This window comes from Canis lupus, chromosome 4 (assembly GCF_011100685.1).
Source record: "Canis lupus familiaris isolate Mischka breed German Shepherd chromosome 4, alternate assembly UU_Cfam_GSD_1.0, whole genome shotgun sequence".
In the NCBI taxonomy this organism is placed as follows: domain Eukaryota; kingdom Metazoa; phylum Chordata; class Mammalia; order Carnivora; family Canidae; genus Canis; species Canis lupus.
The window spans coordinates 8,780,365-8,805,560 of NC_049225.1; the positions used below are offsets into that span (position 1 = coordinate 8,780,365).

The following is a 25,196-nucleotide window of genomic DNA, read 5'->3' on the forward strand; positions in this document are numbered from 1 at the left end:
TCCTCACCCCGATGGAAAAGTGCCATATATACAGAACCACTGTCGTTTTTAGTATTTGAAATAATGTATAAATTGCCCCAAACTTTCTCTTACTCTAGACATAGTTTACTCTTGTAAATACAGCTTGGCAAGGAATATTAAAATTTCCCAAACCATAAAATGTTTCCACTGCCTTTACAAAGGACCTGCAAATGATGAGAGAATAAATTTACTGAATGTCCTTTATTGTTTCCTGGCATACATCATTACCCCTAAGATAGGAGTGGGACTGTTTTGCGACTCAGTGGCCAGCGGGGGGCCTGGTATGCTATAGGGCAGTCTGAAGTTTCCTGAAACCATGAGCTTCTGTGTAAGGCAATGAATAGGACAGTTAGAGAAATCACCTTTGGCTTGCTATGGCATCTGTGCAGTGAGCCCAGAGTTGTTGATACTTTAAGCCTTGCAATTCACAAATGATGCAGCTCCTCTCATGTCCCTAGTGGAATTCAGAGTCAATTAACCAACCTGACTCCTGGCCTCCATTTTTCTGTAAGTAGAGTGACACCATTCATTCAACTGACATTTATTCTGCACTGTTCTGGGTCACGTTGAGTCAGCACCAAGAACAAAGCTGCAGAGCCTGAAGAGCTTCTGGTTCTTCCACAAATAGCCTAATGTGTGACCTTAAGTGTTGTGATCAGGGAAGAGCAGGGGCCACTGAGGTCCAGAAGGAGATTTTTTTTAAGATTTTATTTATTTATTCATGAGAGGCACACAGAGAGGCAGAGACAGAGGCAGGCTCCTCACAGGGAGCCCAATGTGGGACTTGATCCCACGACTCCAGGATCATCCCCTGAGCCAAATGCAGATGCTTAACCACTAAGCCTCCCAGGCGTCCCTTGAAGGAGATTCAAAAAACACTGGGGATGCCGGAAGAGGGGATATCTGATATCTGAGCGGGCTCTGAAGGGTGAATAATTTTTTTTAAATTAATTTATTTCAGAGAGAGAATTGAGCATGAGAGGGATGAGGGACAGAGGGGGAGAGAGAGAGAGAATCTCAAGCAGACTGCTGAGTGTGGAGCCCAACGTGGGGCTCGATTTCATGACCCTGAGATCATGACCTGAAGATGAATCCAGAGCCAACTTGTTAACTAACCGAGCCACCCAGGCTTCCCTGAAGGGTGAATAAGTTGTTCCAAAAGAAGAGTGAACAGGCAGATGGGATGGCATAAGGTCTCCAAAAACTTATGTAAAACAATGGGTGCTTTCATAAAACGTTTCCTTTTTTTTTTTTTTTAAAGATTTTATTCATCCATTCATTAGAGACACAGAGGCAGAGACACAGGCAGAGGGAGAAGCAGGGGATCCCTGGGTGGCTCAGCGGTTTGGCGCCTGCCTTCAGCCCAGGGCACAATCCTGGAGTCCCGGGATCGAGTCCCACGTTGGGCTCCCTGCATGGAGCCTGCTTCTCCTTCTGCCCGTGTCTCTCTCTCTCTCTCTCTCTCTCATGAATAAATAATAAATAAAATCTTAAAAAAAAAAAAAAAAAAACAGAGGGAGAAGCAGGCTCCGCGAAGGAGCCTGACAAGGGACTTGATCCCAGGTCCCCAGAATCACGCCCCAGCACCAAACCACTCAGCCACCCGGGCTGCCCTCATAAAACGTTTCCATCCTGTAATTAGGACACAGGTCAAGTGATCTGTTTATGTGTCAGCAGGTGCTGGGAAATCTGAGGAGATGATCTGCTGTGGCCCCTTGGCCTCACATCACAGTGTGTTATGATTCCATGATGGGTTGTACAGCATTTTCTGCAGGATCTTGCACAACGTTTACATGCCCAGGCCTTATTTCTTTCAGAGCCTGTGATTATGGACATGTGCCAGGCATATGGGAGACAGAAAGGCTCTCTAGCAACCAACATCAGGCAAGGTGGCAGCTCAAGTCCATCTTTATGTCTGGAGAAAACTTAGTGATTATAAAAGCTCAAATGTGTCTTGTCTGCTTGTCTTCATGAAAAGATGGTACTTTGAGTTCAGAGAGTTGGATCTTGAGCCCATTCTCCGGAGGTAGTAGAGCTTATGTTGCAAAGAAGGCACCCTGAGGTTCCACCCAAAGGACACCTGATGCTTGCTGGGTCATGGTTTTATGGTTGAAAACACTGCGAGCATGTGGGCCTCCAATCACCTAGTAAGGGTGGACTGGAAGCGTCAACAGCCTGCCCAACATCTTTGTGCTAGCCAAGTGTGATAAGAATGCATGACCTTTCCACTGCACTTCTCTGGCTACCAGTCCATCAAGGACAGGTCCCTAGGTACCCACTTTCCTGTCTGGTTCTCCTGACTCCCTGAAGAATGTACACAAACATTCTAGAGAATGTTGAGCAAAACCTTTATTGAATGTGCTGTGTGATATCAGCAAAACGAAAGCATGAAACAAGTCAGTAAGGAGGAGTTATGGCCCTAGAAAGCCGATGTCAGGGAGGAGAGGACAGAGGCAAGTGCCATCTGGGGAAATACGCATTGTCAACCTTGGGCAGAAGCTCAGAGACACCCCCCTCCCCCGGCCCCCGCCACTCCCTGCTTCCCATTATGTCTCCAAGATGGAGAATCTCTAATGAAAGTCCCACAGGAACACAGAAATTGTTTTTGGCAAGTTGGGAAGGCCAGTTTGGGTGGGAGGAGCACTTGTATTAGAAATTGGCGTGGTCAAAGCCACAGTCACCCCATGGCTGGTTGAGAGTGCATCCCAGTTCTCCTCAGAAGGTGTGGCCTAGGAGAAGGGAAGTGAGAACTTAGCCCAGCCTGTTCCAAGACTTAGGGAAGAGAGCACCATACCTTCCATCCCCTTTCTTTCTCCTGCCCTCAGGATGGTAATAAGATGTCAGAGTGGGGCTCTGGGAGAAAGAGTGAAAGGGGAAACCATTAAGATGGGCTCTAAAACATGGTGTGAGAAACAAGAAATTGCCTTTGAAATCCTAGGGATTTCACAGGAGTGGGAAGACAACGGGGAGTGGAGGTCGAAGGGCAAGCTGGTGAACCTGCCTATTTGGTGTGTCCCTCTGCAAAGAACCCCAGGAATCTAGATGGAGATGACTTTGGAGATTGAGGACAGTGCTCACTCACCAGACTCAACTAGCAGTGTGTTCCTGGCAGGCCGTGGCCAGCACCATGCCCCACTGGGCTCTGGTCCTCTCCATGGCTGATTCCTACTTGCCCTCCTGGCAGAAGCACCTGGGAAGATAGGTTCAGCTCATTCCCCCCATGGTCACAAGCCATGTGACTGACTCCTCTCAACAAGCTTCTATCAGACACACCCTAGATGACTATCTCATGGATGAATAAGCCATACAGGCTCAGCTACTCCTACCAAAACATTTCCATTGTGTTGGGACCTCAAGTTGGGAGGAGCCTGACAAAAGATGAGAAAGTTGGTTTTAGGGATCCCTGGGTGGCACAGCGGTTTGGCGCCTGCCTTTGGCCCAGGGCGCGATCCTGGAGACCCGGGATCGAATCCCACATTGGGCTCCCGGTGCATGGAGCCTGCTTTTCCCTCTGCCTATGTCTCTGCCTCTCTCTCTCTCTCTGTGTGACTATCATAAATTTAAAAAAAAAAAAAAAAAAAGTTGGTTTTATACCCCCTGCTGCAGACGAAAGAATGGTATAACATCCCAGAGGGCAGGAGACATATTCTAGAACAGCCATGTACCTGGTCATATATTTACTTGTCTTAAAAGGATTGGTATGCTTCATATGCCACCTTTGTTCCAAAAACTACTTAAGGCTACTTTATAAAAATCCACACAACACAATAAAATGCAATTTTTTTAAAGTGGGTTTAGAAATCAGCACAAAGGGAAAACAAGGGAAGGACAGCCAAGAGGAAGCCAGGTATAAAGTCAGCCCAAGAAGCACCTGCTGTGAGAAATGCAAGTAGTCCGATTTGCTAGCAGAACACAAAGGAGGCAGGTTCTGACCTTGCATCCAACTTAAAGCCATGGGTAGATGGTGAATGCTCAGCTCTGAGCAGGTGTTTGACTCCATGTTTCCCTGCCAAGTGTGTCCAAGCAAGGTGACCTCTGGAAAACATGGGAATGAGTCAGAAGAGCATTCTTTAAAAGTTTGCAAGGGAATCTTGAGAGTTACATGGATCCACTCCCAGCCAAGGTAGGAGTCTCCTCCATCACATGCATCCAGTCATGGAGCTTCTGCTGTAGCAGCTCTGAAACCAGAAGATGTTGCAAGGTACCTTCCAGAGAGTTCCTTGTAAGGCCCTGATGTCTGCCTTCCCTTTGATGAAGTTGCAGATAAACGGTTCTGCTTCACAGGAGAGTCCTGTTCAAATTTGAGAGGGTGAGTGTATTTGTGTGTGTGTGTGTGTGTGTGTGTGTGTGTGTGTGTGTATGTTAGGTGGAGGGGGCTGCTCTTAGCCAGATGATTTTGTGGTAGGCTGAAAATTGGCCCCCTCAAAATATCTGGCCCAAAGATATCATCTCTGGAACTTATAGATGTTACTTAATTTTGAAAAGGCCTTTTATAAAAAATGTGATTAAGTTAAGGATCTTGAGATCACCAGATTATCCCTGATTATCCAAGTGGGTCCTAAGTGCTATCACAAATGGCCTTATAAGAGAAAGCAGGCTAATTGACACGCACAGAGGAGGAGGTGATGTGGATGGAGCTGGAAGAGATTGAGAGAGCTGGAGAGCTGTAGCTATAAGCCTTGGAATGGCAGCAGCCGCTGCCAAAAGCTGAAAGAGGCGAGGAATGCATGCCCCCCTAGAACGTCTGGAGGGAGCATGGCCCTGCCAACACCTTGGTTTTGACCCAGTGAAACTGATTCTGGACTTTGTGCCTCTAGATTTGTGAGAGAATGTGTTGTTTTAAGCCACCAAGCTTAATTTGTTACAGCAGCCACCGGAAACTACCACAAATTTCTGGGCACTGTTATGTTCTTCTCTGCCTTTTTTATTTATCTGTGTCGTGCCGGGACATCATCATTCAATGTGCTGGCTGAACACACTGTGCTAACCCTTCCAACATATTCAGATACATTTCCTGCTGGGCTCTTAGAAACAATTTAGTTGACAGGCATCTTCTATGGTTAATATGAGGATAAAATGACTTATTAATTATAAAGCCCTTAAAATAGTACCTGACTCAAAGTAAATATATATAAAAAAATATATATATATACATACACACACACACACACACACACACACACATAAGAAGTCATATATATCATACATATATAGTGCCTGGCTCACAGTATGTATAAATATTTGTCAAATGGAATAAGTGAATAGGATAAATAAATAGAATCCTGTTTTGGGTCCTGGGGTTCTTGCTTTTGTACTGCTTTTCCGCTGTTGACTCTTCAGGAGCCAGAGACCATTTTAAATTTAGTCTGGTTAATAACATTTCCCTTGAGAATATGTTCCCAATTTTGTAATGAAAGGTTATGGGTAGATGTGTTAGATACCAGAAAGAGACAATCCAAGCTTTAGGGCTCACAGCTGTTCCACTGAGAAAAGTCTGCAGTGAAATGCTCATTTCTTTCTACAGCTTCTTCCCTTGGAAACAAAGGACTAATATTTAAATCTAGTCCTGTTCCTGTGAGTTCTGTATTTAAAAACAAACAAAACAAAACCCAACCTCTCTTCTATTTAAAGAACAGTAAATAACCCTTCTCTCAACAAGGACAGGTGGGTAGACCCAGGGCTGCACTGTTAGGTGGGGGTGGAGACCAGCACAGCCCCAGCACCCTTTCCTCCCCCTTCAGACTAGGAATAGAGGCCAGGGTTTTAATCCTGATTATGTCAGTGTCTACTTGTGTGACCTTGAGCAAATCCCTTTATCCATCTAAGCTTCATTTTTTACATAGAAGACTGTGATTTTTAAAAACATCTTTAACTTTTCTGATTGATGCCTTTTTGTCCTGTAAATATCTAAAAAAAAAAAAAAAAAAAAAAAAAGAAAGAAAGAAAAAGAAACTTTGGGCTCTTTGTCCCAACTTGGTTCAAAGTGCTTCAAACACTCTGATGGTAATCTTTTGACAAAAGACCACTTACCTATTTTCTGCGTGCCTTATTAGTTTATGATGTGCTCTCGTACCCTGGGCACTTTTTCTTCTCTGTTTCTGGGTGGCGTTGAAAACTCCCCGGCAGCAGTGGACTCTGTCAGAATAGCCACTGTGTGATCATAATGGATCAGACCTTATGAGGCAGGTTGTCTGCAATCGCTTGAGTTGCATATGCTTTTCAATGAAAGTGGGGATATCTGAAAGTTATTTGTCTGAAAGATTTTATTTCAGAGATAGCAAGTTGGGGAGGGGCAGAGAGAGAATCTCAAGCAGACTCCCCGCTGAGCACGGTGCCAATGCATGGCTCCATCCCACTAATCATGAGATTATGACCTGAGGTGACCTGACACTCAACTGAGCCATGTAGGCGCCCCTGAAAGTGATTTAATTTTCATAGCTTCCAGAGGATTTTCATATAAATACCCTATGGTGTTAGAGCATATCTTGATTTCACAGGGGAGGAGAGATGGCTTGGAAATCATAGACATCTTTCTAAAACACCAAGCACCACCGATACCTTGTAACTTCCCAGTATAACTGACTAGTTCTGCTGTCTCAGAAACCATTATTTAAACAAACTTTTAAAAGAAGTCAGGGGAAAATCTAACAGCTGTAAAATGTAGGTGGTGGGTATATGGGTTTTCCCTGTAGAATCCTTGCAACTTTTTGTACCTTTGAAATTTTTTTTTAAAGATTTTATTTATTTATTCATGAGAGGCAGAGAGGGAGAGAGAGAGAGAGAGAGAGAGAGAGAGAGAGAGAGAGAGAGAGAGGCTGAGACACAGGCAGAGGGAGAAGCAGGCTCCATGCAGGGAGCCTGATGTGGGACTTGATCCTAGGTCTCCAGGATCATGCTCTGGGTGGAAGGCAGGTGCTAAACCGCTGAGCCACCCAGGAATCCCCCTTTGAAATTTTTCATAAAAAAATTTGAAAAATGCTCAGGGAAGGATGAACCCTGTAGGAGTGGAGTATAGGGCGGGGGAGAACTAATCACTCCTTCAAATGCACCTACTGTGCACCCATGTGCAGCCTCTCTGCTCTGTTCCTGGAGTCTTGGCTCAACTCAAGGAGGGATGTAATAAACTACACACTGAAGGGACACTTAAGAGCAGAGTTGGATCAGATAGGTCTCCTCTGTAGTCCTTTACCATACCTTGCCCAGCCCTTAGCTAACTCATGTTCACGGACACTAAGGAAAGGGGTTTCTGACACTTGTTTATTTATTTAAAGATTTTATTTATTTATTCATGAGAGACACAGAAAGAGAGGCAGAGGGAGAAGCAGGCTCCCTGTAGGGCACCTGATACAGGACCTAATCCCAGGATCCCTGGGATCATGACATCAGCCAAAGGGAGACACTCAACCATTGAGCCACCCAGGCCTCCCTCTGACACTGGTTTTATATATATATATATATAATTTTTTATTTATTTTTATTTTTAAAGATTTTATTTGTTCATGAAAGACAGAGAGAGAGAGAGGCAGAGGGAGAAGCAGAGGGAGAAGGCAGAGGGAGAAGCAGGCTCCACACAGGGAGCCTGATGTGGGACTCGATCCCAGGACACCATGATTACACCGCGGGCTGAAGGCAGGCGCTAAACCACTGAGCCACCCAAGGATCCCCATTGACACTGGTTTTAAAAAAAGTTAGCAGATACTTTTTCAGGTGCTCAAGAAAAGAATGGGATGTATTGTATATGGGTTAAATTAGTATGGGGCACCTAGGTGGCTCGGTTGAGCATTTGACTCTTGATGTCAGCTCAGGTCATGAACTCAGGGTTGTGAATTCAAGCCCTGCACTGGGCTCCACGCTGAATGTGGAGACTACTTAAGAAATAAACAAATAAAAATAAATTACAAAACCGGTGCTATTTATCTTCACTTATCTGAGTTGCTGGTCAAAGATTAGAGAAGCTGTGATCATATGGTCATTTTTTCTAACACTTATTTTTTAACTCATTCTTTTTGGTTGTATGCCTTTAAACCATGTTTTGCTCCCTCTTTCCATTTACTGGCTCCATCCTGTGGGTATTCTGCTATGTCATTCCAATTGGTTTTGTTTTTTATTTTGGATCCTGACATTGTGTTGGCTTCACGATCCTTGAGATGTTAACAATTCCTGAGACCCTTCCTTATCCGACCTTACATGGCTTCCTGATTATCATTTTTAAAACTCCCAGTACCCAAACTCCATCCAGGTATACAGGATACTCAGTTCCCTGCACACGTGTTACACCCTCTGCCCTCTAGGACTTGGCATGGGTGTGTGGTTTTCTCCCTCCAGGGACACTGGAAAGATCCTTTCCTTTCCTCTTCCTTTCTGAGGACCTTCTGGACTTCTAAGACCGGAACAAGTGTTCCTACTCTGCATCTCCCTTGATTCCAATGTTACTCCTTAACAGCACTTATCACCCTACACTGCCATTACCCTCTCATGTTTGCAAATCTATTGTTGCTCTGTAAACTTTTTTTTAAAGATTTATTTATTTATTTATTTTAGGTGGGGGAGAAGGAGACAGAGGAGAGAGGGAAAGAGAGGAGAGAGCAAGCAAGTGTGGGAAAGAGGGGCAAAGGGAGAGAGAGAATCTCAAGTGGGCTCCACACCCAGCATGGATGGAGTCCAAAGTGGGGCTGGATCTCCTGAGATCATGACCTGAGTTGAAATCAAGAGTTGGACACCCCACCAACTGAGCCACCCAAGTGCTCCACTGCTCCATAAACTTTAAGAAGGCCATTCACCACTGCGTCCATGCTGACACACATACTACGGGCTCAGTAATTTCTGCTGCATGAATAAGTGAATGAAATGGGGAGAGAGAAAAGGGAAGGTGCTACGTATCAATTTATCCAGTATTGGCTTTATCGAGATGGAGTTTACCCTTATAAAGTAGACAATTCACTGGTTTTAGTTATTTATTTTTGGATCAGCCATTTCTAAAGAGTAACTCAGTCACAGGGGAAAATATTGAAATTTATAAAAAATTTACAAAAGCTTAGTTTATTCTGACTTTATTAAGAGAAAAATGTTTCTGTTGTAAGAACATAAAATACTGTTTTAAATATATTAAGAGCCAATAACTTAACATTTAAATTAAAAAGATATAAGCAGCTGAGTGAAGTAAGTCAGTCGGAGAAGGACAAACATTATATGTTCTCATTCATTTGGGGAATATAAATAATAGTGAAAGGGAATATAAGGGAAGGAAGAAGAAATGTGTAGGAAATATCAGAAAGGGAGACAGAACGTAAAGACTGCTAACTCTGGGAAACGAACTAGGGGTGGTAGAAGGGGAGGAGGGCGGGGGGTGGGAGTGAATGGGTGACGGGCACTGGGTGTTATTCTGTATGTTAGTAAATTGAACACCAATAAAAAATAAATTAAAAAAAAAAAAGATATAAGCATGTCAAAATAATGAAACAAAGGTCTTATTATGTGCGAGTCTTGCATTCATGCTCTTCCCTCAGTTCAAATGCTTACCTGAAGGGGTCTACTTGCTGGAGTCTACACTTGCGGGCGGGGGGGGGGGGCGCACCTCACTCCCTAAGGCAGTGTCCCTGTGTCTGTGTGCATATATATGTGGTTTAGTGGTCTCTTATATGGGGGGGTGGGGGGGGGGTGTGTCATAGTGATGGGGGTTTCCAATGCCATAACCATCGCTTTCTTTTTCAGGAAGTGTATCCAAATCTTTGCCTCATTTTGCTCAACACAAATGAGGAGCTTGCTTTGTACTTTATGTCTTCTCTTCTTCGGACGCAGTTGGTCATGCCACAAATAATAAAGAATCCAACTGTGGATAATAAAAGAAGTATTTAGAGTGGCACATTCTGCTGAAAATCATTCAACAAATCCGTATTTGGGCAGGCCCTGTGCTATGGGAAATACGTATTTCCTCACATATACTTCCAGTCTCTTCCAGAACCAATCTGTTTACCAGGCTGGGGGAGTCAGGGATAAACACATAGGATGTGAATATAAGACATGGACGATATAAAACACGAGGTAACATAAAGGAGCAGAATGGTTTTCAAATGGTTGTGACAGATGATTTTGTTCTCCTGGACAGAAATTACGACTGATAACTCGACAACTAGAAGCACCCGTGGAAGTCGGGGCAAAGTGGTGCTGACACAGTCTAAGGAGAGCCTGGACATGTCCGCTGTGGTGTTGAACTGGGCTCTGGGAGGCCAGTGGGAGTGAGTGCACAGACTCGAGGTTTTGGAAAGTTTTCCTTTCATGGAGAAACAAAGAGGACTGGCTGTGTGTGATGAGGTGGAGAACAGGCCACTCTAGGCCCTGGGGAGAGCATAAGACATATTTGGAAATGAAGAGAAGACCTTAGTAGAGGATGTGGATAGCAACGTGATGGTAGAGAGGGAATTAGAACTGGGATACTGAGGCCCACAAGTAAGCAAAGAGAAAACTAAAAGACGTTCCTCAGGAAGAGACTAGAGACTAGAAACTCCTGTGTCAGCAGTAAGGCAGATGAAAAATTTGGAGGGACTTCAGAAGTGATGCTTTATGAAGATTTAGGTGGCATCAGTCTCTGGGCGGAAAGCTGTGCGGAGGCTGTTATAAACCTTTAGGCAGGAGACAAGAGCTGCCTGAGGTCTGAGTGATAAGGAATGTTTCTAGAGAAAAGCATCAGGAAAGGATTATGTTTGGGTGGGTAGAGGGGGGTGAAGTGGAGCTGGACTTCAGAGGTAACGGCACGGTCATGCAGCACCGCCTGGAAGGCAGTGGAAGGGCGCAATGCCTGGGCTGAGCTGGAGATGCTGGTCTAGGAGGCCTACGTCCTGGGAGAAAGAAGGTCCATGCTGTGGCACTGCCATCACGCTGAGTGCGTGAACAGCAAGAGAGAAGAGGAGGGCTGAGGACGAGTCAAACTAAATGATCTGACAGACCAGGCAGCCTGTTTTAGGACAAGGGGTTCTGAGTTAGCTTCCAGAGCTAAGCTAAGGGAGGAGGACTCTAATGGAGAGCTGGCAACCAGCTTCCCTTGGAGTTTTAGGAACACAGTTTCAGGAGACTACAGGAGAAAGAATGTTTTATGAAGAAGGAAGGTGGTGAAACAGGCTGGGACCAACAGTTCTAGAACAGATAGCTGTACGTGTATGTTTGCAAAGGGGAAGGAGCCACATAATAGAGTGAATAATGAAGGTGCAGTGTCTGAAGACCTGAAAACGAAGAGCAATGACCCAGCATTAGGGGAGCCTGAGGCCACAGGACCTACAGGAGGCCACAGGAGGTTCAGAGCTGGGCTGTTTCTCTGCTGCTTCTGTGCTTTCCTCCCCACCTGCACACCTCTTGAGTCTGCTCCAGAAGCCTACAGCCAACATAGGCTGTGGCCCAGGAGTCTGACTGTGACCAGAGGGAGGAGGACACTTACAGGGAGGAAGATGAGCACAAGTCCAGGACAGGAGGGAGGGAAGAAGGAAAGACCAAAGGATTTCTGGATTGAAAGAGGAAGGGAGCTCAAGGAATTTATAAGGGGCTCAACTCTCAGCAAAGTGAAGGCAGACATGGGAGGAAGGAGCATGGAAAGTTCCAGAACAGTGCGATGGGAGGTTCACTGGAGGTGACCACGGAGGCAGAGGAGCAACGCCGAGGTCTAGTTGAGGCTCTGCAGCTCTGGACTCGGGGAAAACAGATGCTGAGATTCACCCAAATGGCTCTAATAAGGCATGTCTGGTAAAAGGGCAAGAAGCTGATGGTTTTAAGGGACTAATGGTGATGAATCCACAGCTGCCTACATGTGTCGGTATGGTTAAACGAGAGGCAAATGGAGGTTGAGGAGGTCAGGGGACTGGAGGTGAAAAGGCAGCCTAGAGCAGAGATGGTGGAGGGAGGCAGCAAAATGCCATGACTGGGGGGTGGAGGGTCCAGATGCCAAGGGGGCAGAGTTCAGAGTCTGAGGTCTCAGTACGAGTGGTGTGGAGTGCAGGTATTGGGGAGGTAGAGAACAGGGCCCCTAGAAGCAACACAACACAGAGTGGATGTCCTTGAGGTGACAAAGAATGAAAAGGAAGGACCCTGAGATGTGCACTACAGTCCTTGCATGGGACGCAGGTGACCCAAAGGCAATCGGGTGGGGAGTGTGGCATGTAAGGGCATCTTATTTTACAATGACCTTTGTCTCCGAGAAGGATGCCTATCTGAATGTGTGAACATTAAGAGGCTTTTACCTTTTCAAAAGTCTTGAGATTTATAGATGGCACAATCACTTCCCATATCCCATTCCATTCTCTGGAAGAGGTAGACCATGGTGCTTTCCATCAGTAAGCCACCCAAGATGGCCAGAAAGGAGAGCTTCCGGCTGATATTCAGGGTCACTGGAAAAGAAAGGTAGCTAATAAGTTCTTGAGTGTTTAATTGATATCAGCATGTAAATTCTGTGGCATCATGAATGGAACTGTCTTATAAAGTTGTTTTTAGAGAGTCTCTATTTGTTCGTATTAGCCTGTGCTGATATCTTCTCCCACGGTTTCATCTCTAGAAAGAAACAAAGTGTGTTCTTATAACAAAAACACTAGGCTTCTCCTGAAATCAAGACACAGATTTCCATGGAGAAAATAAAAAATAAATTCTAAGGTTGTAAAGAGGTTAGCAGGAAAAAAACCAGAGATTTCTCAGTTTTACAGCTTATAAGATGAGAAGTATTTGGATAAAAGGTACCAGGTTAAGAGGCTCATTTAAAATAACCCTTCTCACAATGGATGGGAAAAATGAAGGGCTGCTCATCCCTTTGTTGTAGAGCAGGTTCTGTGCTTCCTGGCTTGACAACTTGTAGGCTGGGTACATTTGGACAAGTCATTCACAAAGTGGAGGTAATAATGACTCCCCTACCAACCTTGCAAGATGGAGATAATGCACATGAAAGCATCCCAAAGACTAAAAAATAATATGTCATTACTTTGAGCAAATATGGACTCTGTGTTATGTATAAGGCACTAGAGAAATGTCAGGCATTGTTATTATTCTATGAAGAATTCCAGTGTTTTAACAGGGTTTATAAAACTGTGTTGGAGAAATAGGACTTCAGGCTTGTATGTGGGGTGAAAGCTGAAAAGACAAGAATAAAAGATAAACATACCTCTAATTGCCTGAAAATTTGATGTAAGGACAAATACTTTAATGAGTCGGAGGCACAGGGGCGTGTAGTCATGCTCCCAAATGACAGCTGGAATGAGCAAGAGCTTTCCATAGCTGGATAATAATAATGCTTTCAGCAGCAAAGTGAAGTTGGGTTTTTTTTTCGCTGTCATTGGTCGTTCTATCCACAGGAAAGTAAAAATGCCAATAAAAAAGGCAGTTTGTTCTAAGGAGGAAATGGAAAACAGAAATATGAATGTTGCTATCTAAACCGTCTCTCTCTAAAAACATATAAACCACAATTCTGAAATACAACTTATTAGCTGTCTTCATGAGAACTGTTTCATCAAGATCAAATTTTCTTCCCCCCACCATTACCCCTCCTTCTTTTTAAATAAATAAGTCCCTGCCTGTTGTGTCAAATCCTGCTGGTGTGATTGCAGAAACATATTTCAGCAGTTCACTCATGAAGTATTTCATGGACCACTGTAGTCATCAGTTCTCTGAAGTTCTTTCTAGGAAGTAAGGTTCTATTTAAACATCTTCAGTGTTTGAGATCTCCACAGAAAGACTAAAACAGGAGTAAAGAGGAGGTTTTTAAGTCTGAAAGATGGGACCCACCCTAAAGATTACATATGAAGGTGTTTTTCTTTGTTCATTCATCCACTATTTACTGAATGCCTATTATCTACATATTTTGAATCTTGTTAACAAAACTGGAAACTTCCTTATTCATTTTAACAAACCTTCTGAGTGCAATTCCTTAACCTTCCAGAAAGTATTCACAATCTGAGTCCAGACCAGAAGAAGCCACAGTTCTACTGGCTTCACAGAAAAGAGCACAGTCTGTTCTGTTCCTATTAACTAGGAATTTAACATTTCTTTCAGCTGTGATATTATGTGTATTAAGATGGTTAGTCCTCTGATTACCCGACTGCGTATGTTTTGAGTGGTCTGTCCCAAATTCTGTTTTTCCCCATAAGCTGTGTTATTCAGGTTTCTATAGAACTAGGTTTTTTTCTGGAACTTATATATCAAATTATAGGAGAGACAACTGTATTTTTCCTAAAATGTTGTATAACCAAATAGAGCCAAACTAAAAGGTTCCAAACATAGTTGATTAGAATCAATAATTTTGGATGGCTGACCTACATGACATTTGATATATCCCTCAGGGAAGATATCCCATCTCCCTGCAAAATAACTCAAGGACTTGTCAACTGCAAGGATCTGATTAAATAGGCAGATTTTATAGTCTGGATTTGGACAAAAAAAAAAAAAAAAAAAGCAACAACCTTAACAATCTAGCAATAGTGAGCTGCCTCCTGTCACTGGAGATACTCAAAGCTAGATCATGTTGCAGAACTGAGAGGATTTCTCTCATGGGATAGAGGGCGGACTAGATAACCTCCACATCTTCCTAATTCAGAACTCAAGAGATGTATGCATCTGCACCAGCCCTCGGGCTCTGCACAATCTTTCCCAGGACAGATATCACGGAGCCTCTACTCCTGAGGCTTTCACTGATCAGATGGCTCAGCGGGACCTGCTACCTGCCTACAGGGTGCTGCATGGAGAAAACTCTAGGTGGGGATTCCAGAGAGCCACCGGTCTCTGGAATAGAGACTAACACTAGAGATAACACTAAACTGTTGCGGGACTTTGGGGAAATCACTTGCTTCCCCATGATCTGGGGACTCCAGGATCATGCCCTGGGCCAAAGGCAGGTGCTAAACCACTGAGCCACCCAGGGATACCCTCAAGGATGTTTTTAATATTATTATGTGAATCTGGAAATTCTTAGTATATAAATTTTATTTTATTTACTAATTTTAAAAAAGATGTTATTTTTATGAAACCTCTACACTCAACATGGGGGGTTGAAGTCACAACCCTGAGATCAAGAGTCACTTACTCTCCCGACTGAGCCAGCCAGGAGCTCCAGGATATAAATTTTAAAACCTTAGAACTGCATGAGAGGATGAAGGGAGTAAGAGCAGAAAGAGAAGAAAATGGGATAAAAGAAGACACAGTTCAGAAACATGACACTGCAGTGGACTGGAGACTTGATATTACTATAGTAATATTTCCTTATCATCAAGGAGTTTTAGGGCAGCCCAGGTGGCTCAGCGGTTTGGCGCCGCCTTCAGCCCAGGGCCTGATCCTGGAGACCCAGGATGGAGTCCCACATCAGGCTCCCAGCATGGAGCCTGCTTGTCTCTGTGCCTCTCTCTCTCTCCCCCTCTGTGTGTGTCTCTCATGAACAAATAAATAAATAAATAAAATCTTAAAAAAAAGGAGTTTTAGAGGCAGAGAAGCACGGAAGCCAGTAAGTAAGGAAATAGTCACATAAATCTGTACAATTCTGACCTAAGTCACAAACTGGAATTGTGAAGAAAAGCAATTCCTGGAACACCTGGGTGGCTCAATGGTTGAGTGTCTGCCTTCAGCTCAGGGCGTGATCCCTCAGTCCTGGGATCGAGTCCCATATTGGGCTCCCTGCATGAAGCCTGCTTCTCCCTCTGTCTCTGCCTGCCTCTCTCTCTGTGTCTCTCATGGATAAATAAATAAAAATATTAAAAAAAAAAGAAAGAAAAGCAAGGAATTTAGGGGCAGTAGCCACTTTCCCTGTATGAAGTCAGATAAATAAGAAGTGTTCCCTCTTAAACAGATTGCATCAGTTCAACACAATTAGCACAATACATTGCATAATGTCTAACAATTATCAATCTGTTTTAAAAATAGGACCTAGGGAATCTTTAAATTATACAATCAAGAAATTAAATTGAGGAATTTTATCAACAATATTATATATACCTCAAAACACTAACTCTCTACTCTGCTAAATATAGTCATTTCCATAACACATGTGTGGTAACAAATAAAAAAGTAAGAAAGCAGATAATTTAGACATATTCACCTAGTAGGTTAGTGATAGAACTGAACATTTAGTCTCAAGTCTGGTATTAACCCCCTCTTCTTGCCAATGATTAAGACTACCCACCTTACCTCTAATCAGAATAGTGGTTACTAGTTAACTAAGAATAGAAAGCATAGCTTTTTCCTACCTAGAGAAGCAATTGCAAACATTCTATAGAAATCCCATTCCTTGGCATATCTGATGAAGTCATTAGGATCAGTGTTCTGGTTTGAATCTTGAAGCTGCCACCATCTCAGGTATGCTTCACAAAGCAAACAAAATATGCAGAGTTTTCCATGCATCTGGTGGTCAAAAAGACAATGCCATGCATTGGGTAAAGAAACAATTATATGTAATACCAAATAGGCACAGATATAGCTAAGTATTTGTGGTTTTGAAGAACCTCCCATCTCATAGCTTTTTAAATTCAGAGCTGCCCAATTAAGTGTATAATTGTGTTGTCTGTATACCAGTGGTTCTTCATCAGCAATGTCCATCAGAATCACATGGGGGAGATTTTTCACACGGCAAATGTCTAGGCCCCAATCCTGATTAAGAATCTTTGGAAGTAATCCTAGACATGCAATTTTGAAACAGTTTTGTGGGGAAGGAGGATTCTGATGTATACCCCTAGTTAAGAATCACTGCTTTAAATAGTAGTTCACTCGTCTCTATATTTTCAGCATCTGTCCTATACACAGAACCAAGCACAGAATTTATGTGACTCATGATAGGTGGAAGCAGCAATAAGAATAGAATTAACCTGAAGATTCTATCATACCTCACAGGAAACTATTAGTCTGAACACAAATTTTTAAAAAAGGGCCCTATGCCCAATGAATATAAATTAATATATCAAAGAGCAATTAAAAGGTAGAAAATCCATTGCAAGTTCTAAAGAGTCTGAAATTTTGGCAAAAATAGAAAGTACCAGGCAACAAGAATTGGCTTTTTATTTATGTATTTATTTATTTACATTTTTATTTCGTTATTTTTAAGTAGGCTCCATGCCCAGTGTGGAGCCCAATGTGGGGCTCAAACTTGCAACCTGGAGATTAAGACATGAGCTGAGATCAAGAGTCAGATGCTTAACTGACTGAGCCACCCAGGAATCCTAAGAATTGGCTTTTTTTTTTTTTTTTTTGAGAAGAATTGGCTTTTTAAAACACATTACTCTAATGGGGCATCTGGGTAGCTTAGTCAGTTAGGCGTCAGACTCTTGATTTTGGCTCAGGTCATGATTTTAGGGTCCTGGGATTTGAGCCCTGCATCAGGCTCTGTGCTCAATGTGCTCGGCTCCAGCATGCTGGAGATTATCTCCTTCTTCCCCCCATTCCAACCCCTCGCCCCCAGAGCACACATGCATGTACTTTCTTTCTCAAATAAATAAAACCTTTTTTAAAAAAATTTTTTTAAATTACTCCATGGGTTGAACTTTCTATATCAATAGAAAGTGGGGAAAAGAAAGTGTGTGCAAATGCAATATAGCCCAGGAATAGGTATCAGTGTGGACTTCTGAGAGGTTCTTCTAGTTGGCACACTGGTTCTCCCGGCTCCACTCTGGAATTACCCAGGGAGTTTTAAGAAATACTAATCCTGAAACCATCCCCAAAGATTCTGATTTAACTGATTTTGGGTGAGGCCTCAGCTTGGAAGGATTAACTGCCACTCCCTCCCTCTCTTCCAGGTGATTCTAATGTATACCAAAGTTTGGGAATCAATGCTCTAGCAATTTAAAAACTGCCCTGGTTATATGACTTAAGGGTGGAGGGAAGGAATTTCCTTAGTAGAATATGAAATGCAATAAACTGTTTAAAAATATTTCTCTTTTAAAGTTTGCTTACTTCCTCAGTATAATTCTCTCCCTACTTTGATATATTTAAGTTTATTGTTAGAAATAATTGGTGTCTTTTTCAAAAGGTAGCCTACTAAAAGGCAATCCAGATTATGATTTGTCAGTTTCCTTCTAGTTACCATATTCATGAATACTCACTAAATATTGTGTACCTGTTTATCAATGTCTGTTATTTCTAGAAACTTCCAGACTTGTTGGGATAAAAGACCCATCCTCATTAGAATTTCTTTTAAAATAACGTTCTTTAATTCTGCTCAAAATTATTATTCTTTAAAAATGTAAAAGCATCAAAAAGTGAAATTAGAAAATAAAAAAAATTATCACAACTTACGTTTATTTTAGTATTGAAAAGAATATGCCTGTAGGCCTGGGCTTTGCATAAAATAGCATTAATCAAGATGATAACAGGATCATACTCGATATACTTGTCTACAGGTTTCTGGCAGGATTTCTGAAATAATGTGAGATTATATTAGAACAAGCAAATTCATACATTCTGAAATCTTAAAGGATTTCAAACTAGAGAGTCTATTTTGAACTTGTATAGCAATAAGGACATATCAGCATTTACTTAAGTTAACTTCTCAGATACAAAACGTTTACCTATAAGAAGCCCTGGTTTCAGAAATGACTATCATCTTCTAGGCTAGAGATAGTAATCTCTTAATCTCATATGTAAGAAGCTAAAACGATATTTGATTTAAAGACTGATTTTAGGTAGGAAAGTATCCCAGAAAATCCTACTTTCAATTTGTAGGAATTGTTATAAAATAAATAAATAAAAAATGAATAAAGTACTTTCATTGAGAAATTGTTCCCTGTTGGCTGGATGGCCAATTTTGTGGTTCTCGAAATGTGATCTGAAGAAAGGGCTTGAGAAAAGTAACCCTATGCCCAGAGTTTCTGAGAGCTAAAAGCAGGTAAAGAGTGTAGCACAATGTCAACAATCTGGGGGTGGCAGATACCTAGAGAAGCTTGTTTTTTTCCTTCAATAACATCCAGACTATGGAAAGAAAATGTCTTTCTCTGTGACAGTGAAGACACTGGAGGATCCTGAGCTGTACATAAGGACGTGGGTTGGTCAGCTTGGTTCTAGGCTAGCGAAGTAAGACTTTTGGGTTTTCAGTGACTCCTATGAAATTGTCTTTTTTTTTTTTTTGGACACATGTGATTACAATGCTATCAAATCCCAACACCATCGGAACATATAAACACAGGTGTGCAGGAACAAGCTCATCAGAAATGAGACATTTGAAACAGTTTTGGTTACAAAAGTTGCATCAAGGCTACTCTTCTAATGGCTACAATTCAAACATAAACATTTTGAAACTTTGAGAAGATAAAATGAAAATAGAAGTGATAGATATGCAAACATACTGGGATGGTCTAAAACTACATCAAAATGCTAGGAAAAAAATGAAGTGTGCTGAAAAACATTAACCCTGCACTCCAAATGTAATGAAAAAAATCACTTCCAACTTAAAGTGTTTCTCCATTCATGTCATCTACAAGAAATGGGTATGTTTTTGTGTCATCAAGTGAACCAATGAAGGGAGATGTGCTATTATCTCAAATTTAAATCCACCTAATGAAGCTGAGGCATAAGAGGTTAATAATTTTGCAGTTTCTCAGCTGAGTGAAGAGTAAACAGGGTGTAAACAGAAACAGAAGCCACAGAATCAGAAACACATGATAAAGAGCTGTTTTCTGGACACCTCCCTGGGCTACCTGTGTGGAAAAACACTTCCTCTCTACAAACAACACTGCAACACTAGAGATGCTGCTTCATTGTAAAATGAAGCTGCTGGCTGGTCAAGGGTCTTTTCTCTGTCCTTTAAAAGTTCCCTAAAACCCATCTCATGACACTGCAAGTCTATGCCAGGATTCAGGCAATTTTTAGAAGGAAGTAGGCAGAAACCAGCACCGGGAGACACAGCAGGCCAGATTTTCCCCTGCAATCACTTGTCTGACAAATATGTTTGGAGTGCTACAACATTCATTAGAACAGCTCTCTTTGCTTAGCCGTTTTTATGGACCAGGCACTTTCAAGGTGTTAGATTCACTCTGAGAAATAAGTCTCTATCCTTCAGGACTTTATAATTTAGAAGAGGAAGGTGAGTAAGCCTGCACCTGTAAGCGGCCGCTTATATCACCCTGTATAATGGAATGAACACGGGGTGACACGAACCTAAATAGAAGTGGCTTCTGGCCTCATGTGCTGTTACCTGCAATGCCCATCTTCCCTTTCCTAGCATTCTGAGTATTTTATAAACATTGAGAATTCATTAGAGTCTGCTGGTTCCCTACCAGTTTCAGGCTAATTTTTCCTTGTTCTTCTTCAATTATTCACTTTTTCCTTGAGTGCTTCTTTCACCTTAAATGTAAGGAGGGAAACCATATACAAATGTAGCAAAACATTTTAGTGGCAGATGGCAACATTTAGATATGTTTTCTGATTTTGGCAAAATTGTTCCACTTACTAGACAAATATCCTGAAAGAGAAAGTTGTCCTCTAAGAAATCCCTACAGCACGGGTACCATGTATACCCCAGAAACTCCTAACTTCTACCACTTTTATCTCACCGTGGATATAGATTACTTTCTGCTGTTATGTTCTTCAGTTCTCTAGTGAATCATATCTCTTTTAGAATATAAACTGGCCAATATTCTGTGGATGTTCTTTCTGCTTCTTCCTCCCCATTATCTCTAGGGCTATCCTCTTCCCCACTCATTCTCAAACCTGTTTCATTTTAGCTCTACAATAAGCAAACACATATCTTGAAAGTGGAACCCCCTACATTTTAAAATCCTAAAGGGCAGGACAGTGTCTTATTCATCTTTGCATCCAGCATCTAAGGGTAGAAGCTGAATACTGTAGTATATGAACAGACTCGAAGTTTAGGAAAATCTCAAGGGAGTCTTGATTTGTTATCATTGTGAATTTATCAAATATGAGCATATAAAATAGTCTAGGCAGTACAGAATATCAAAAGTACTATATCTTTACACATAATTATACTAAACTAAAGCTGGATGAGAAGGAGTGGCTAAAAGCAAAGGACATACTTCCATTAGATGGAGAAAAATTAGGGAAACACAGAGGGGCAAAAAAAAAAAAAAGAAAAGAAAAAGAAACACAGAGGGGCAAGTGGGAAGGAATGGCAATGGAAAAACAGGAAGAGCAAAGAGAAAGAGAAGGGAGATTCGGCTGAGAAATACAGGGAGGAGATCAGGCTGAGTGTACTGCTGACTCCAAATACACCAGCTAAGAGACAATGTATGAGTTACCAGCTTATAGAAACTTTGGCTATTTTTTCAAAACATATAGCCTGACGTCTATAAACTTTTTACTTTTTACTCTCATCACTTGGGAGAACCTTCATAAAATTATTTTACAATTTAATTTTCTTTTTTTAATTTATTTACAATTTAATTTTCTGAGTCTAGCATCAACTAAATGATTTTACCTGACTAATGCCACTATGCATATTAGTATGTGTTATCATGATAAAAATGAGGATATTACACACTCAATGTCATCAGGGAATGTCTGTGTACAATAATGTACTGTTGCACCCTTCAATATTCCAAACAGAATTCTAGAGAAGCCAGCATCTGATGATTAGAAGGATTTTGTTAAATGCCAATGATTTAAAAAAATAAAGATTCATTTATATCATTAAAGATAACTAATTTAACTGCAGAGACAGTTACAGCTTTATTCACAGTTATGTGGCTGTCATCTCTAAGATTGATCATTTAATTGGGCCAGTCCAGAAGTCGTTATTTTTAGATGGCATATCTTTTACTGTTCTCTCCCTTGTACCAGGTTGGCCAAGGATATGACCATTTAAAAACCTAAGAATGGTTCATTCATCTAGCAAATATTTATTGTGTACTTATTACTATGTGTCAGGCATGTCTTGGGTGAGCCAGCTATATTAACAAATAAATTATACATACTCTTTGTCCTTGTATGGCTTATATTCCAGTGGGGGGAGACAGGTAATAAATAACATATAAGCCAACTGTAAAGACTATTCAAAGATGACAGGTGCTCTGGGAAAGATGCAGCAGGGAGAGGTGATACGGTGGTACACCAGACTAAGTAGGGGGAATCATTAATAGGGTGGTCAGAGTAGGCCTCTCTGAGATGTTAAAAATAATTGAAGGAAGTGAGGGAGGAATTAGCCATGTTAGACACAGTGCAAAAGTCCTAAGGAAGGAAACTGGTTTAAGAACTATCAGGAGGCAATGGAATTGCAGTAGAGTAAGGGAAAAGTAGCAGGAGACTACACAGGCCTTACAGCCAGTGCAACTCTGAGTGAGATGGAAAATCACTGGAAGGTTTGAGAAAGCGAATGACATGATCTAACTTACATTTTAAAAGCCACAGTTTGGCTACTGTGTAAGGAGGCTGAAGAGGTGCAGGGGTGACATAGTTTAAGAATTAGGATAATAGGGATCCCTGGGTGGCGCAGCGGTTTAGCGCCTGCCTTTGGCCCAGGGCGCGAACCTGGAGACCTAGGATCGAATCCCACGTCGGGCTCCCAGTGCATGGAGCCTGCTTCTCCCTCTGCCTATGTCTCTGCCTCTCTCTCTCTGTGTGTGTGTGACTATCATAAATAAAAATTAAAAAAAAAAAAAAGAATTAGGATAATAATCCAAGTGAGACATGATGACAGCATGAATCATGGTTGTAGAGGTGGCAGAAAGCAGTGGATTCTGAACATAATCTGAAGACAGGGCTGACAAAATCTGTCAAGCAAACAAGGAATGTGGAAGAGGAATCAAGTATAACTCCAAGGTATTTTGGACAGGAACTAAAATACTAAAGTTACCATTAACTGTGAAAGTTAGATGTAACTATAAAAATCCAATTGGAGAGATCAGGTAGGTAGCTGGATACTTGTGTCTGGAGTTGAAGGAAAAGGTTCAGGCTAGAGGTTTAAGTTTGGGAACTGTCAACGTTTAGATGGAATTTAAAGCCATGAACCAGAATGAGCTCCTCAAAGGAGAGTGTGTAGACAGACAGAGGCCCAAGAACTTAGGGAGACTTAGGGTACTCCATGTCTAAGAGGTTGAGGCAGGTGAGGCAGGACCAGAAATGAGATTGAGAAGAATAGCCAGTAAGATAAAACCAGAAGAGTCTGGTGTCCTGGCAAACGCACACAGTGTTTCCAGAGGGAAGTAGTAAGGTCAAATGCTGCTGACAGTTCACTGAGAATGGACTATGGGATTTAGCAAAGTAGACGTCAGTGATCACGATCTTAAGAACAGTTTCTAGTGAAATGGTGGGTGGGGAGAAAGCGTGTCTGAAGTTGATTCAAGAGAAAGTAGTAAAGGAAATAAACGAGTACAAATATCTCTTAAAGGACGTTGCTGTCAAAGGGAAGGGAAATGAGGAGGAGCTAAAGGAGCCAGTGAGATGAAGAGTGTGTGTGTGTGTTTTTTTTTAACTTAAAGAAAGACTTAGTACATACACTGGTGATAATGATCCAGAGGAGAGCAGAAGAGTATTGCTGCAGGGATGTCCCTAAGTAAATGGAAAAGGATGGGTGGGATCTAGTTGCACAAGGGCACACTGATTTTAGATTTGTGGACAGCTCATCCACTCTAACAGGAGGGAAGGAAGACAGAGTGTATGATAACGGGTGGTAGTACTAGGTTTCTGTGTTTGCAAAGCTTATGGAAGTTCTCTCTCTTTCTCTCTCTTGTTTTTTAGCAAAGCAGGGTATGGGAAACCTGAGAGGTTTGTCGGGATGGTTCATCAGATTGGGAACATGAATAGATTAGTAAAATGTAACTGATGGCCAGATGGCATCAAGGGCTACATGAGGTTAGTGGTCATGAATTTAGATGTTTTTTCCTCAGGGTGAGGAGACAGATCAGACAGTGTGTGGGATTTAATCAGAGTTGAAATTTTGCCAAGTGAGGGAAACCACTTGAGAGAGGAACAGTGATTATGTCAGTTGACAACAGATTAAATAGGTACACATTCATGCTTTGTCTACTCTCATAATATTACAGGCCATTTTTTTTTAAAGATTTATTTATTTATTCATGATAGACACAGAGAGAGGGAGAGACACAGGCAGAGGGAGAAGCAGGGTCCATGCAGGGAGCCTGACGTGGGACTCGATCCCGGGACTCCAGGACCACACCCTGGGCCAAAGGCAGGCGCCAAACCGCTGAGCCACCCAGGGATCCCCAGGCCATGTTTTTCTCACGAAGATCATTATTAGAAAATCGTCAGGAGATCAGAAATGGGACAAAAACGGACTGACTGCCTATTACACGGCAGGTTCTTTGCTAATACCTCCAGAAGAACCTCCAATTTTGGGACCTTTTAAATATCAAATTATTCTCTATAGACTACGAACGTACTGAAAGCAATATCTTCATTCATTTTTGGGTTTCGTATCACCAAACGTCAAGCTTAGTGCTCTGCACACAACACATACTGTGGATTCAATAACCACAAAGGATGAAACCTGAAATTCAGGAAAATTTGATACAGGTTATGGACCATAAGGATGACAATGTTTATCTATGAAAGGGAGAATGTCTAAGACCTAAAAAGCCTGGGCGTGAACTCCAATGTCAACATAATCTTCGAGGATCCGTTCGCAGCGTTAAGTCTCACCAGCAAACCGCCGTGGGATGGTGAGTTTTCACTATAGGTAGCCGTGTAAAAGCTCCACTGATCCCGGACAGGTATGCCAAGCATCGAGCTGAGGACTATATTGGAGGACCCTGAAACTCGTTGATTTTTACTGTCCTAAAAAGCTGCTATATAGATCCCATCGCCTCCCACGGCCCCCAGATCCCGCAGCGCCATTTTCCGCCCAAGGCCACCCCACAGCTGACAACTCACGCAGATGGTTATCTTCAGCACTCCGTGGTTATAGTCTCGGTACAACTCCTTGGCCTCCTGGTTGCATTCGATGCACCTGTACTGGCAGGGCGCCGAGGCAGCAGTAGGCGCTGCTGCAACCCCTTCCGCATTCCCCTTGCCCGCGGCCACCCCTTCTGGGTTCCCCTTGCCCGGCCGTAGCCCACTCCGCCCACCCGTGCCCATTTCCACGCAACTGCACCCGGGAACTTCCGATTCAGTGGCGGGGCGGGTGCGTGGGGGCGGCGGGGAACGTCAGAAATCAGACCGGAAAGCCTGTCCCCTGCGGTGCTTGCTGGGATTCGTAGTCTCAGTCCCAGAGAGGGAGCTCGCGGCGGGCCGAGCTGGGACTACAACTACCAGCAGGCAACGCC

General features: G+C 42.5%; 1 protein-coding gene across 1 annotated transcript; it reads right to left on the reverse strand.

Moving 5' to 3' along the window:
* Positions 1–9,660: 9,660 nt before the first annotated feature.
* ARV1 (ARV1 homolog, fatty acid homeostasis modulator) lies at positions 9,661–25,194 on the reverse strand. The gene is made up of 6 exons (XM_038533933.1): positions 24,805–25,194; positions 18,259–18,378; positions 16,221–16,374; positions 13,154–13,378; positions 12,246–12,392; positions 9,661–9,850 (listed from the first exon to the last, which is right to left on the reverse strand). Exons 1-5 carry the CDS (start codon positions 25,006–25,008, stop codon positions 12,250–12,252), a joined length of 846 nt encoding a protein of 281 aa, XP_038389861.1. The 5' UTR covers positions 25,009–25,194; the 3' UTR covers positions 9,661–9,850; positions 12,246–12,249.
* Positions 25,195–25,196: the final 2 nt, after the last annotated feature.